Genomic DNA, 16,311 nt, shown 5'->3' with positions numbered 1-16,311 from the left:
AGTTACATTTAGCCCAGTGGCACTGTAATAAAAGACAACAATCATCCGCATCTAGAGTGCTACTGGATAAACCCAGAACCTGGCTGCTGTCACACAATAATGTATATGATTTCAGGTCTAATTTTTCTGTATTGTTTCCCATAGGCCACCTACAACACACATCAGATGCAATTTCAGTCTAACTTTTTATATTTTAATATATGTCTTTGATAACAAATAAAAAATATCACACAAGTAATATTATTCAATGTCCACATAAATCTATTTTAAAATTCCTATCACTGAAATTTCAGATTAACTGCAGCCAAATTACTTTCAGCTCTGCAGAGGCAGAGATATCTTAAAAATGTATAATATATAGTGTCTCCACCATCTCAGCTCTTCTTATTCATACATTAGAAATAAGTGTAAAAATCCAATAAATAATATCCATAATTTACAGCGTCTGAATTACAAGATTTCATCTATAACAGGGCTGAATTCATTTTCAGAGCAGGAGAAAATCAAATGGGAAAAAGCATTAACTTATTCTAGATCACCACCATAGGGAGAGTTGTTAAACCTGCCCCATTTTGATCTGAAATGATCAATATTGCATAGAACTCTCTCACTCTCTGTTAAACACATACACACACACAGACACACAAACACACATGCACGCACAGCAGTTCTGCATTCCTCTATGCAGTGCCTCAAAACTAAAAATCTAACAATAATTTTGGCTCTACAGCTAAAGCCACTCTGTCTTTCGATTATCCCACTGCCAATTTTTATTTCCTACAGTTTTTGAAACGTGCAACTGTAATGCAAAAGCGTGGGCCAATAACTGTACTTAATGGGCTCGTGTGTAGCTCCTATGACCTTTTGTAGGGCTGCTTATTTCTATTAAAGCACATTTATGAGCCAAACTCTGGCAAATCATTGACTGGTTACAGCTCAGAGAGAAAACATATGTTAAAAAATAAATAAAACACAGAATAAAAATAAATCAAATAATATGCTAGTAAAATATGAATGAGTGAAACAAAGCAGCATGAAAGTGCATTCTATAACGCAACTTAGATATGTAAGAATTATATATCTGTTGCAGATGTTTTTCTATCTTTTAAACATAATGCTATTGTGACTGCGATTTAATTCACTGCTATTTATTTGAATGGAAAACTCACAAAAGAGTTCATCTTCATATGTGCGTGTACTGATCTCCTAAACTCTCAACATCTGGATTTTCCAAGAATTTCCCACTACTCTACATCACATGCCCCTCAAAGTCCAAACGATATCTCAACGTAAAGACTGAGACAACATTCAGGTTAACAAAAATTAAAACCACCCTCGCTCAACTATCTTGACATCTATGAATGACAAATTAGGCATGACATCAAGTTCAGCACCTCATAACATCTGATAACCTATGCAACTCTGCAAGAGATCCACATGACGTGTACTTTTGACAAACCGGCGCTTTGAACATGCGCCGTCTCAGTAGATTTCTCCTGACGCCTGAGCTCTTTTCTTTCTTTCTCTAATATTAACTGCAGAGAAGAGCACCACACACCTTGCAGCTCTCACAGGTGAGCAAACCGTAGTGATATCCGGAAACCTTGTCTCCGCACACGGGACACATCTCGTCCAAGTCTTCGTCGTAGGAGTAGTCCATCATTTTAAACTGGGGGGCTGGAAAAGCACAAACACCACAAACACAACATAAGGTCAGAGATACAACAAAAAATTCTCTTTATAATGAATTTCTTCTCACAGCCTGCTATTTTACAAACCATGCAACTAACAGAAGGTTTTGCAGCGTACCATTTAGACATGGGTTAAGCTTCCACACATCCTACAGTAGCCTACAGTTGTATGAAAATACAAGGGGAAAAAAAAAAGTTTGTCTGAGGGAAATAGCAGCGAAAGTCTGGTCTAGTGTGGAGGATGGTCGCAGCCAGGGCAAACATCCCTTTCAATCTCGTTAATATTCATGATGGCTGATAAATTGGAGGCAGAAGCTCTGGAGTTGGAGTGGAGGAGCTTTTAGCCACAAGGCAAAGGAAAGCACAGCAGCACTTTTAACCACGGGCTCATGTGTGCAAGCAAATTAACAAATCTACTCCAACGCTTCTCCCTCCACACTTTAGGTCGAAGCCTCTGCATGTTCCCGTATCTGCTGTTTCTCTTATTTCATCTTTACTGTATGTGATGCTGATGGGCTCATGTGTCGACGCCGTGTTCACTTAGAAAGCGTGAACTGTAGAAATGCACTCAAAGCTTTTTGCAACACATTAATATTCACGTTGTGAAAAAATGTATTTTTTTTTATCCATAAAACAGAGTGGGTGGAATTGCGCTGCTATCTCGCTAATTTAAACCGTTGCGAGGCCAAGACATGAGCCTTCAGAAAAGAAACACATAAGAAATAAAACTAAATTCGTTCGTTGCGTACATGGCAGCGTTTAATTGCTTTACAGTCTGTAATCTCTATCGTGTATTAATGATTACCGAGCGGTGCTAGTTTTAACCGTGCCGAGAGTAAAACAGGGAGCTTTTAATGGGAGAACACTGTGCGCTCTGAAATGCAACAAGTTTTTTTTCTGTTGCCTTTTTTTCTCGAATTAGAAATTCGCATACATACCGCCAATTCTTTCAGCATTTTACGGATGTTTACAACTTTCTAGAGCACGGAATCGCCTTTTAAACGCTTTTTCTATAAATCAAATGATTTGTACTGGCTAAACTTAACGCAAAAAAATGAAAGACGAATTTTCCTTCAGGTAAAGGAATAACATTTTAACAGTGGAACAGTCCTCACGGCGCTTTAAATCAACTTTCAACCGCTGAGTGACTGAAACACGCACAAATCAGCGCAGCACTAACTGCTGCTCATCTTCAAGAACTTATATATGTAAGTTTGTTTACTTAGAAAACGTTTCAGCACAATTAAGTCAATAAAAAAGAAGTGAAGAAGAAAAAAAAAAAATCACATTTTTAACGTTGCCACGCGCTCATATAGCAAAATATTATATTCAATTTCTCTTTTTACTTTGTTGTAATTATAAGGTCAGTGCAATAAAAAGCCAATTTAAAAGTCATTAAGCCTAAAATTTGTGCTCTACATTGAAACCAGAACCACCATCTCCATTTTACTACTGACATTTTTGATTGATTATCTATTGGGTTAAAAATGGGCAAAATCACCACCAAATCTTTTCCTGCCTTGCAGAAGCAAACGGCGAGATAGAGTAAAAGAATCTGTCTACATCAAGCACTATTCTCTGAAATATGGAACTTAGTTTTGCCAGTTTGGGCTTAGAACCGTTGCAACAAAAGTTAACGCAGACCAAGACAAAACAGACATGAAAAAGACACGATTCGCCAAACTACAACAAAACCCGGTGGAGTAGGTTTATAAGACACCCCGAGGGTCCTACAATGACTTTCAATAGTGCCACGACGCACTATGAAGCCTCACTGACAGCAACATCTGCCCCGTGCTCTGTGATTTTGGCCTCGGCCAAAAAGGAAACCGCAGTTTCACACGTTGCCCCATAATACTATGCGCTCTCCGCGGCCTCCTTACCTTGCATGTTTCCAGGCATGTGGTGGCCCTGTTCCCCATGCGACCGAGCGAGTCCCAGAGAGTCTGACTCGACTTTGGGCAGCATGACAGCTCCGCTAAGCCGAAGGGGACCCGCCGCTCCGCCCGGTGATCCACCTGGACGCGACAGGAGACACCAGAGAGGCTCACAACAGTCCACAAAATCCCCTGCGTTATCCCTACACCTCAGCGCGGGGAGTGCTGACTACAGTCTTTTTCTCTCTTAGCTACAGCCGAGCGGTGAGTGAGTTCATGCTGAGGAGACGGACATCTAGCTACTGCACATCAACACTAACACAGCTCGAGCCGAGCAGTGAGAAGCTAAAAACACTGAGGAAAACAGCCCGAGGTGCGCAAAGTGACGAGTTTTACCCTCACCGGCTAAGAGTTAACGAGATTTCCGAGGTAGTAGCCTAAACCCCCCAAAAACGGCGCGTCGTCAGGCTCGTCCACGGTCCAGTCGAACCGGGAGTTGGCGGACTGTGAGGAAGTTTTCTCAGCGTTGGCTCGGACTCGCCGGCCCCCCTCTGCCCGCCGTGCGCTGATGTGAACTTCAAACCCCGCTGCTCTCACCGCTTTGTTTACGCCGCACCGACGCCGCTTCGGCCAATCAACGCCTCGTTCGCCTCGCTGACGTCACGCCCCCCGACCAATCACCGTGCCGAGGAGAGCGGCGGCGCTTCTGCCCCTTTTCTCGCCCGGAACACAGCGGCGCGGACGCGGCGTAATGATGGAGCTCAAAGCGCCGGGAAAACGCCGGGACGCACAAGACACAAAACAAAGTTTATGAAGTGCAGTGAGAGAACAGCAGCTCTGGAGGTACGTCAGCCAGGAGCGCACAGCCAGAGCCGTCATAACTACCTATCATAAGTGTGCGTATTAATGCAGCCATATGGCACAGAGTGAGTGAATGGGACTTTGGAAATCAGTGCAAACAAATAAAAAATCTCAAGTTAAAATAAAAATATACAGCAAAGGTCATAAAACAAAGTGACAGGAAAGCCTAGTGAAGTCAAATAAATTTCTAATAAAGTTCAAGCGAATTTCTAGTGGCGCAAATTTTAACCACAACAGAGAATTTATGTCCAAGAAATAAAAACGGGATACCGCCCATATATGCATGGATTTATCAATATGTGATCTGAGTGTCTGCACTAAGCAGGTCTTTGGAAAACGTGTATAAAGGCTCCATGGTTTATTTCTTACAGACTAACTTTGCTTATGGAAATTGTAGATTCCGTTTGCATGCCAAAGGCAACATTCGTGAAGATAATTTCATATTTTTCTGACTATCCCAACGTGAAATTAAATCGCAGCCTACAGCTGAACAGAGTCACTCTGAGTTTTCCCATAAATACACACAGGATAGGCACACAGACTCAGGAAAAGGAACATTTAAGTGCCACACGTTGAAGCCTCATCAAGTTCACGGAGACTCCGAGCGCTGATCAGCCTTATCAAACACGCCGCTTCCACGTGCTGATAATTTAACCCAGCACGAAAAAAAAAAAATCCAAAATAAAAAAAATGACTATACTATAACATGAACTTTCGAATTCATTCTGAAGTGTGTCGTTATAAGCCAAGCTGCTAATAAATCAGATGCGTTTACTTGTTCACATTTGGCGCACTAAATATGTCAATTTGTACTAGCTTGAAATAATTATAATAATAATAACAACAACAACAACAATAATAATAATAATAATAATAGGACACAATTAAGAATAATAATTTTCATAGCAAAATAAATAATTTTAAACGACAAGATAACAATAATTTCAGAAATACCAGACTTGTATTAGCGCAAAAGCAACAAAAGGTGTATTAAATGTCACAACACAAAGCGACGATAACTACCGCTTACAAAAACAACGGTTTAGCCTTTCGCCAAAAATAATAACTAACTGAAACTTTTAGTACTTAATATCAGAATAAAGGGACAGATTGCCGTTTACCGGGCCTTTAAAACACTCCAACACCACAAAATGTTCAGCCCTTTCACAGCATGTGGACTCACTCCGCATCACTTCTGCTCTGTGGAAATATTTCATCGTAATTAAAATAAGCTGCCGTGTGCCCTTTATAGCTTGCAGGCTAAATCCAGAACTCCATACGCTAAAGCTCAGTGAAAGCCTGGCCTGCTCTCTCTCGACCAGAGGCTCTTCAGAGCCGACATGAGCGCTTATAACAGCTCTTATTCCCTCTGAAATCTGCCCCAGGCTAACTAGCCTAACTACTTACCTAAATTTGCCCCATCCTCACTGGACTCACCTGGTCCTACTTCACTCTCAGGACTTGAAGACATAGCACACTAAGTTTAAAAACCCCAGTGGCCGCTCAGTTAAGGTTAGGAAACTAAACTTTACTTTAGAATTTTTGTCATTTTTCTGTCCTCCCTCACAGGCAGAGAGAGCTGTGAGTTTGACTGTTTCACAGCTTCATGTTCACAGGTGAGGGGAGCTACGGCTAACAGCTCGTGTCGCCTCTCGCGCCTCCTTCCCGCGCTAATCAACAGCGTCCAAACACCCTGTTCCCTGATTGGCCCGTCCGAGTCACGTGGTGCCGGCCTCATCGATAACGACCAGTTATAAAGTGACACACGAGTAGATAAGAGCGAGCTGACGGATAGCAGTAGAGGAATGATTAACCGGTGGGAAGAGCGAGGTAAAACTGTTATCCGAAGAAAGGTGGTAAAAAACGAGATCAAAAGACGAGGCAACAGGTGAACAGAGAATATACGCAAACTTTGAACTGTTTAGACAATCATTCTGTATACATTTCTATATTTTATTGTTGTTTTCTTGCTATTTTGAAGAACCTGGTTCTTCAAGTGCAGTTCTGAACAGGTTGGGATAGCAGAGATTTACATCATTTTTGGTAGGAACATAGGTAGCCTAGATAATTATCTGATAAAGGATGTGACCAGCTAAGACAGTACACAAAAAATCAAAGGCAAGTAAATAGAAATCTGGGATTTTCATTTTTATACATGACACCAGTGTGGTGGCTTTATTGATTTGGCTATTTAGGTCATGTGATCTGTCTTATATTTTCTACTTGTTCATACAGTGAACAAATTACTCTTCCCTAAATTAATAGTAGGTTTGAAACAGTGCTTTTCCATAATAATAATTTTGTGGGTTAATAAAATATGACATAAAATAAAATTTGGGGGGATGCACCAATAGGGGAAATCTACACTCTCACAAAAAAAGGTAGTAAACTGTCACTGGGGCAGTACCCCTCTTGTCACTGGGGTAGGACCCTCAAGGGTACATCTCAGTACCTTTAGTCAGGGAATAAAATTGTACCACTGAAATGATATTTTCTAAATTGTATTGACTTCACACACCCCGTCTCGCCTCCAGGCTTTTTATTTTATTGTTCTGTTTTAAAACATTAGCTTATGAAAAGATACAAATATGTACTTTTCACCTGGAAAAACTTATTTAAGGTACACAATTGGACCTTAAAACCTCTGTTGTACCTCTGAGGGTACATTAACATTGCTTGTACCTTAATCAATGAAAGATGTACCTGCACAGAACCTTTATTTCTAACAGTGAAGGCCAATGCAGATCTACCTGTACAAATCTGCCAATGCTGATATTTACACATTTATAAAATAAAGAAATAAGGACTTCATCTACCTGGATTAGGATTACGGAGAAACAATTTCTGTAGTGTTACAAAGGCAGTAAAATGATAAAATGCAGATATTTTAGCATCAACTAACCCGTCTCTTCTTCAAGACAAATGCATCGAATCTCGGTTTAAAATATTAGTCAAATCTAAACATCAGAAGAGATAATTCTTTTAAGCAGTATCTGCCAGTACAGACATGATTCCAATATCATTGTGCATATCTAAAATTACTTCCACTGAGCGCTCTTCAAACACCAGAGTCAGAAAAAGGCAAAAGTTCTGCAACACAAAAAGGACAACAGTACATCTAAATCTAAACATGTGGAAAAAGGTGGTCTACCAGCATGAGTGGCCCAGTAAACACTGGCCTGTTGACTGAGGTGAGAGGACCTAATGACCCTGCCATCGCTGGCCCACGTAGCAGCTACAATGCCAACAGAGCGTGGCTGTCTTGACTACCATAAGTGGATGTGCTCTGATAACAGAAGTGTACCTGAGAGCTCTTTGCTTACCTGTGAGATTACCGGCCCAGCGAGGCTCAAAGCCAGGGGATTTGTCAACTTAACCCTGTCTCCTCTTTTTTCTCTTCCTCCAACCTCGTTTTATAACACTGAGTGGAGCCCAGAGCCCTTTACTGCAGAATAAACCAGCTAGGCCTAACGCAGGAGGGGTCAAGGTTTCAATCTCAGAGGAGATGGCTTCAGGAGCTAATGAAACAGGGATCATGCACTGTTAGTCCGATGCATTTTTATTTATTTATTCACATGTAGGGCAAGAGTTATGTCCACTTTTATATCAAACATGATGATTCAATAGAATACATTTCTTGTGTGTGACTGTGTTTGTATGTGTGTTGTCACATTTCAGGGTAATATGCTTGCCTTACTTAAAAGTGCTGCCCAAATTTGGATGCTTTGTTATCTGCTTTTATTGCACGTTAGATAGCATAAAAATTATATTTCTAGAATGAAAGTTTATTAGAAAACAGTTAAAGAACAACTTGTGAAATGAAGAAAATTTGTGAGTTTCTCATCAAGTCAAACATTGTCCACCACAATGTCCTCTACTGGAAACTTTGATGCAACTTCCTAACTGTTGTATAAAAGTAAATATGTCCCTTATGACACAGTGATTCTGATAATAAACTGAACATTATAAAATGCAATGAATTATGTGCACTCTTTGGACTTGTAGCTGTTTACATATAGTTGCATAGATATATAGTTGAGGAACAGGTACTATCATTTATTTAATTTCCAGTCAAAATGCCCATACAAGTTTATTTTTGTGATGTGCAAAACCTGGTAAACCAACAAAACTGACAGATGAACAGTACTTAAAGCTCCACTCATGCTTCAGATCTGAAAAAAATGTGTTTCTGTCCATCCTCCACCTTTGAGAAGATGGCTCAACACTATGGGTCTGAAAGGATGTGTAGCTGTCAAGAAGAAAGGGAAACACCTGACCAGACATCTGACCAGACCTCATCAAACATTGAGGGCGTTTGGGATTACTTGACTCACGGAAGGCATAAAATACAACCAATGTCTAAGACTGAACTTTGGAGGTGTGGAAAAATATCCCTGCAGATTTCTTTGAAAAACCCAAAGCAAGTCTCCTTAAAAGAATGGAAGCTGTAATAAAGGTAAATAGTGAACATTTTAAATCCTGAAAAATGTGAAATTACATTTAGTTTTTGAGGTTTTTGCATAATGTCTGTTAAATATTCACTTCTATTAAAAGATACTTTCGCACAAGTCATGGTGCTTTATTATCCAGGTGTTGTTGGCCACAGCTATATGCAGAGTACATATGCAGAGTTTTCTCTTGACTAACAGTGTGTTCGCTACCCAGCTCATGTCTCACTCTCTCAGCTGTATGACTACTCCCCTTGCCCTTCACAATAAGAGTCCTTAGCAAATATCCCAGTGAATGATGCAAGAGAATGAAGAACGTAAAATTAACCTGTAAAAACATTTCTGAAACATGCTACAATATATTCTCTGCTATTTTTTCCTGAGGCTAGAAAACGAATAATGGCTGTTTTGACTGGAAATTAAATAAATGAAGAGTGGTCTCTGGCTTTTGTATGGTACTGTAAAAGACAAAGGGCGTGGGACATCCAGATTCTGTGGATGTTTCCTGGTTGTGACAGAACGACTCTTTGTTTTGAATGGTATAAATCGTGTGTGTGTGTAGGTGGGGATGTTATCATTACCACCAGCGGCTTGTCTATTACAGAGTGTGAGACTCATGTTATGTTGACCTTCCCCGTTTGTCATCAGAGTGCTGTATAGTAGAAACCAGGAGATGTGCGAGAGGTGTGTGTGTATGTGTGCGTGTGTGTTGCTGAGCATTGTCGGCAGAGTAAACAGTACTCCAAGCCTGGGAAAAGGCCGGGATGTGTGCCATGGCACTTCTGACTCATACGCCTCGGTTATCATGTTTGTTTCATGGTTCTACCTGTGATATGTTTACTTTAGCATTCTTCTCTTTTCTGCGGAGCGCCGCTGGCAGGCATGTTCCCAGCGAGAGGAATGTCCGTGCTCCAATCGGATCTGTCCCGTCCCGTGTTTAATTAAAACCCATATGTTTCCCTCTGCTCCTCTCCTCTTTCTCTCTGGTACCATGTGAGAGAGGGAGAAAAAAAAAAGAGAGAACATGTCCTAGTGCTGCTAGATCCATTAGTAGGTCAAGCAACAGTCATTGTTCATTGCTTCCTATATGCTTCTATTTTCAAGAGCTTCAAGGAACAATGGTGCTTGCGGAGCCATCAGGTGTTTGCAAAATCAAAACAAAGCCTGAGAGGCCGAAGCGAAAGCTTCAGAAGGAGACAACGGACTCGTATGTTTATCAACACAATGTTGCTTTCACCGTCTTATCTGTGACATAGCAAAGTGGGTTGATCCTGACATTGGGTGTTAAGTTAAAGCTTCATTTGTTTGTGATAGGTTTCTCATATGTTCTTGGGCTGGGGAGTAAATATGAAACCAGCTGTGCTTGGAATGTCAGGTTGATACCGTGCATTGTCCAGCCATATGGATGGTGCAGAGGGATGTGGAAATGGTACATGAGCATGCCCGATGTGGAAGTGTAGGACAGCATCCTTTGAAGCATTTGATTAACACATTACATTCACAGTACATGTTAGTAAAGGGCACTCTGTGCTTCTTTAAACTTGTGCAAACTTTACATACATAAAAACAGATGCATCAGTTTTCCAATATTGCCATGCAATTTTTTGGAATTTCGTACTGTCTTTTTGGAATCACATCTGCAAGCACAGAATAACTGTAAACTATAATTCTGATGCACCAATTTAAAGATTTAAATACCTAAATAACCTGAATGATCTAAGTGAGATTCTAAAAAGGTGATTCCAAAGGCTAAAAGAAGGATAATTGTCCTGGAATTCTGGAACATTTTCTCAGAATCTGGGATACATTTTTTTTTTTTATTTTAAATCTCATATATAAGCATTTAATTATAGATAATAAAGATAATTATGGCCTGATTCAAAGGTTTACCTTAACATTTTAAAAAGGGATATTGTTTTCTGCACACATCAGCCTACAAACATGGCATGAACACAAACATAGATGGAAAAATCTGCCGCATAAAACATTCTCGTTATTGGGTGGAATCCTCTCTGGTTCACCACAGAGCCGAACGGTTTGTCTTAAATCACAGGTGATGGAGCGACACTGACACGCTGGCCTCTCTCCCCTCCGTCTGACCCCTGCACACGCCATTCTCCCTCCTGTGCCGCCCCTTTCCTCACACGGGATCTGGGCAGCCGTGCAGAACAGAGGACTCAGGCCAGCTGAGCATCAGTGCCCTTATTCCCTTGCAATAGCCCAATCCACCACTACGCTAATGGCTCAGAACTGATAAGAGCATACTAGGAGACCCTTAAGTATGTTTGGGCCACATCAGAGAAGCATTAAGATATTCCTTTTTTTACCTCTCAAGGACTCACAGTGCACACCCTTAGAAGGGCAATTATCACCTTGTCAATATCGTTAATCCATTCTGCCATTTTCAATGATATCTGCTTGAGTCAACTGTAACACATAATAAAAGCTAATTGCACATAACAACCCTGGATCAATAAATTAGGAGGTGGCAAGGCATGGCCTTTAAAGGCTTAAGAGATGGAGAATTTTAATGACATGTGTAATATATATATATATATATATTTTTTTTTTTCAGAAGTGCATTAGTGGATTCTCATAGAGTTTCATGCTGATAATCTTCTTGTTATACTAGATGTCTATTAGGCTGTGGTATACGCCTAATTAGGCCGAAATGCTGCCCACGGTTAGCACATGCACAAGTCACAATGGCCTCAGGAATGGCTCATTTCCCTACCAACAAGGCTTTGTACCTGCAGGGAAAGCTACACTCTTAAAAATAAAAGTGCCAAAAAGTGTTCCTGGGAGTGATGCCATAGAAGATCCATATTTGTTTCCCTAAAGAACGTTTTAATAGACGCTATTTTTAGAGACGCCTTTTTGCCTTTTGTTAAAGAACCTCAACATGATGGAAAGATTCTATACTTATTAATTTATTTTTCAAAGAACTGTATGTCCAAGACAAGAACCATCTGGGAACATTTGGTTTTGAGAGTGTACCGCTTTCCTAAGACACCTAGAAGCTCGCAGACGAAGTCAAAGAAGAGTTTTGTCTGGCTGAAATGCACTGTTTGCTGACCTCTTCCTGAGGGACAGCACCAGTGAGGCTCCTTATTGCACTCAGACTGCATTTACTCACCCTGTCTCTTTGTCTGCTTCTTCCATCATCAAGAGTTGCCATTGTGCTGGCTTAGACGTGGGCTAATGTCGAGTAAATACTTTGCCTAACCATTAACGCGGGGACGCTGTTTGAACAGTCCCACACACTGGAATGGCATTTACGGTGGGGGGCCTATTTTGATAGGGAAGAATCTCCATCAATTAGTCCCATCACACGCTGCTTTATCCTCTTGCCAGGGATGAGGTGTGCATGCGAGAGGGAGAAAGAGAGAAAGAGAGAGAGAAAATGATACAGTTTGCCCAGCGTTTAATGGCACTCTAACCCAAGAGCCGATCATTAACCCATTAGACTAACATGTCTCCGCAGCTTTCCCATAGGAGCCTCTTTGAGAGTAGCGTCTTTTCTCCCTGTGTTTCAGAGCTTACTGTAAATCCGAGGCTCAGGGGAGATGTGGGGAGAAATCATAGCGCACATGCTAAGCTCACAAGGGCTCTTGCTCATTACCCAAGGTGTTAACAACTGCAGTGGTGGTTTGGAAGCTTAGGTGTTTATGCACTGTGCCTACACCATTTCTGGAAACATTCTCTCTTTAAAAAGGCCTCAGCAAACATTATGCAAGGTGTTTACTGACTTGTGTAATTCAGAAGAACAATTATAAATATGCCTGTGAACTTGAGAGCTCATATGCATGTTTTAACCTATGCTCCATTCATTTTCAAAGGTCAAAAATCCAACGAACATTAACCCCTTAAACTCAAAAGGCCTGTATGTAAATCTACACTACATAATTAACAATTTAGTTTCATAATAAGTCTTATTATTAATGACTAAATAATAAGCATAGAGTTCTAGACAGTGGTGCAACTACCGGCAATGCAGGGGCCAATCACACTATAGATTGTACTTTGGATGGGGGCCCCCTAATGTCTTTATTTGACCCCTTTATATTGCTACTCACACAATTTTACACCCAGCAGCTTCGACACTTTCTTTGTTAAATTAAGCGTAATGTGGATGACAGGGACAATAAGAAAGAGACACCTACGTTAACAGTTACACCGTACAAGATAAATGACATTTACAAGGTCTGTGCTAACAAGAGACTGATGGGTAATAGTGAGAGCACATTCAGAGAATCTTTTTTTATTTTTAGTTATGACAACTCAATAACAAATATTAACCATTAGCCTACATTAGCACCAACTTGAAATATAGCAATAGTAAGTATAGTAACGCCAGAAGTATACTCAACGTGAACACAAATGACAACACCCGGCCAACGCATTGTAAATGCATGTTCCTGCTGTACAAACTCAATGTGCATGTAAATTGTGTTGTGACACATTTAAGAACGCAATGACGAGTGAATAATTGCGCAGCTCAAAGCGTTTGCGTGTTTGCATGAAGTATATGATTGCATGAAGTATGATTATCCATATGGTATCAGAAAGTCAACAGACTGATGGCAATCTGCAATCATATTATGCAATCATTTGTTTTAAAATAAAATTTGTATTATCCTAAGCCAACAATTATAGGTCTGTAAAATCAAGACATGTTTAACGCATAAAGTATTGATAAATGAAATCAAATATTGCCCTCAACATTAAAAAAATTATCAACCTGCAAATATGTAAATTGTTGCATCACTAATAACAATTAATCAAACAATTTACTTCTTTTTGCACCGGGGCCCATAAACACTACCAGAGATATAAACCAAGCGTATTATTTTCTTTCTTATTCATAGAAAACCATCCTAATGAGGGGTGTTATTGACATCATGTCGTTGAGGTCCATGGGGCTGTGTTTGTTTTGGCTCGAGCGGGCCAGCATTGTGTCGAGGAGTACTCCGTCTATTTCTTCCTTCTCTCCATGACCCTACTCTTCCTGTCTGGCAGCAGCCCCATTCTCACAGATATGGAAAGGCGCCCAAATCAAACATGCGTCTTCAATTTGGCCTTATGAGCAAAACAATCACACGCTCCTTCCTCCAGAATCCCTGCCGTGACAAGTTCCCCCCTGCCCTGACGGGAGAGCGCGGGACGTGGCCGTGCGGGGTGAAATTCAGGATTGACGGAAGTTTGGACTGAGGATTTGGGAGGGATCTGGATGTAAATTGGGCTTTAATGGCAGATGCTCGGCAAGGCAGGGAAGACTTGATCTGAGAGGCTGGAGAAGCTTTGTATATTTTCTGAGTTTGGCGGCTAGTGGAAACAGCTTGGGCCAGAGTGAGGAGGACCACCCATGTCCTTTCTCTCCAGGAGAGAGCTCCAGAGCTCCACTGCCATTCATTAGAGCCCTTCTCTGAGGTGGGTTCTGCGGCCAGGACACCTGTGAACTCAGAAGTGGGCCATCACCGAAATCCCTGATCCACTTTCTGGGTAAAAATCACTTCCAGCTTCTGCAGCCATGCCGGAATCCTCCCCATATGTTTCTCATGCAGAAAGCATGCAACAAAATCTCACGTCCACACTCAGGTCAACGTGTTACAGCAAAATGTGAACATCATGAAAAAAATACTCTTAAAAGGTACTCACCAGCCATTATGTGAGAAAATAAATGTCATTCCATGTGGAATTCGGGCCTTCTCGGCCCCCTGGCTGGGGTGACGTTGTATGAAATATTTTACAAGAAACAGACTGGATATAAATGGGGGTTCGATCTATCCCCACAGTGATCTGGGGCCTTTATAGGGACTTTGAGGTGTTTTACCTCATGTAGACGCCAATAAATCTGTCTCCCGCGGAGATTCGTCTCCTGACTCCTGGAGGGAACAAATTGTGGCTTTCAAAGGGGGCAAAAGAAGTGACCTGTCAGACCACGCCATTCATCACTGGGACAAAACGCTCTCAATTCTTTCTGCTGACCATGTCCAATCTCCCTGCAAAGCACATTCAGGAGATGCAGACCTTTGAATATTTTCATTTGATCAATATTTGCTCATTCATTTGCAAGCCACACAAGGACCCACTAATTAGATTTTTCTTTTTATCCTTCTTATGGTCCACTGTTGTTTTAGTTGGCCAGTAGGGCCAAACGAGACTATGCAGGAGATTCTGCATGAAAAGAAGATGCCACATTTTGACTCACACATGCATCAGCACAAAATCCGGCTATAGTAATTATAGAATAATTTATGTGCTAATGAATTAAATAGCTGGCGTAAATGTATGATTTCATTCAACTATAAAAAGTTGGCAGCTGCTGTGGTAAAATAATTAAAGACCTCCGGCTAAATTAGTCTAGTTGCCAGCAGCCTGACAAGTGTTTTCCTTCCACACTATGGCTGGAATTTAGCACCTGACACATGTTCATGCCTACACACATAGATGAATGAACATTTTGTTGCCACATAAGCAGTTCAGTCATATTCCTGTAATTAAACAGATTTAAAGGGGAATTCCACCAGTTTTTCAAAATTTCTGCCTGATTCAGTCATTGGGGTGTAAATAAAATTGTTCAGAGTGGTTTTATGTGAAATGGTTAATTATAGACTTGCTGACTCAGATTTGTTTCACAGTGGTGGTAACAGGAACCAGGGGTCATGATGTCTATAATGCAAATCTAGCCATTTTGTTTACTATTTATAACCACCAATGAACAATGAATCCTCTGAGATTTTATATGTAATGCTGAAACGGCTTTTCAAATACAAACCTGAATTGCAAAACAGCTGGGACAATATGTTTAATGCTAATAAAACCAGAAAGCAGTGATTTAGTCTGTTATGTTTGATCTGTATTAAATAATCTTAATAAAATGAGCAGAACACAATATTTGATGTTTAAGAATTTTTTGTAGGCACATGCTCATTTTAAATTTCATGTCTGTAACATGTTCCTAAAAATGGCACAGGAGCATGTTTACCACTGTGTTACATCACTTTTTTTTAAATAATCATTTGTGGACTATATATTTTGTGCCACACATTTTCAGTCAAGACAGTTCCAGACTGCAGGCAGGCCAGTCTAGCACTCACCCTCTCTGATTACACAGCAACCCTTTGTAACAGGTACAGAGTGTGGCTTGGCATTGTTAGGTTGAAAAAAGGGTTAAAGGTTATAGAAATCTGTAATAAAACTTTGGCCCCTGCCAGTTGGCCCTGGCAATGTAAGGGGTTAATGGTGCCTTCACAGGGCACTAATACAACCCCATACCATGGGAGACCCTGGCTTTTGAACCTTATCCTGGTAAAAATTTGAATCGTCTGACCACAATTCACATTTCCACTGTGCATTAGTCCATTTCAGATGAACTGGAACCCAGAGAAGTTGGCGGTGTTTCTGGACGTTGATGAAAACGTGCATTTTGAT

At 40.8% G+C, this 16,311-nt stretch overlaps 1 protein-coding gene and 1 long non-coding RNA gene across 8 annotated transcripts in view; one reads left to right on the top strand and one right to left on the bottom strand.

Annotated features, from left to right (window-relative positions):
* nr5a2 (nuclear receptor subfamily 5, group A, member 2) overlaps positions 1–7,771 on the bottom strand; it is a 54,237-nt gene extending 46,466 nt beyond the window's left edge. The window contains exons 1-3 of one of the 7 annotated variants that reach the window (XM_036586368.1): positions 7,753–7,771; positions 3,575–3,709; positions 1,559–1,677 (exon numbers count right to left, since the gene is read on the bottom strand). In XM_036586368.1, coding sequence (XP_036442261.1) covers positions 1,559–1,677; positions 3,575–3,659 — 204 coding nt within the window. In that variant the 5' untranslated portion in view covers positions 3,660–3,709; positions 7,753–7,771. Of the gene's footprint in view, positions 1–1,558; positions 1,678–1,809; positions 2,956–3,574; positions 3,710–3,970; positions 4,128–5,836; positions 6,091–7,752 lie in introns of those variants that run through there. The other 6 variants (XM_036586366.1, XM_036586365.1, XM_036586367.1 and 3 more) reach the window with 6 other exon arrangements.
* On the top strand, positions 4,299–14,360 carry LOC118818856. Its single transcript, XR_005008118.1, has 2 exons — positions 4,299–4,411; positions 13,746–14,360. It is a non-coding gene; the product is annotated as an uncharacterized LOC118818856 (long non-coding RNA).
* The last annotated feature ends 1,951 nt before the right edge of the window (positions 14,361–16,311 follow it).

This window comes from Colossoma macropomum, unplaced genomic scaffold (assembly GCF_904425465.1).
Source record: "Colossoma macropomum unplaced genomic scaffold, Colossoma_macropomum, whole genome shotgun sequence".
NCBI classification, from domain to species: Eukaryota; Metazoa; Chordata; class Actinopteri; order Characiformes; family Serrasalmidae; genus Colossoma; species Colossoma macropomum.
Note: the sequence above shows the minus strand (reverse complement) of the source record. Positions and strands in the feature narration are given on the sequence as shown.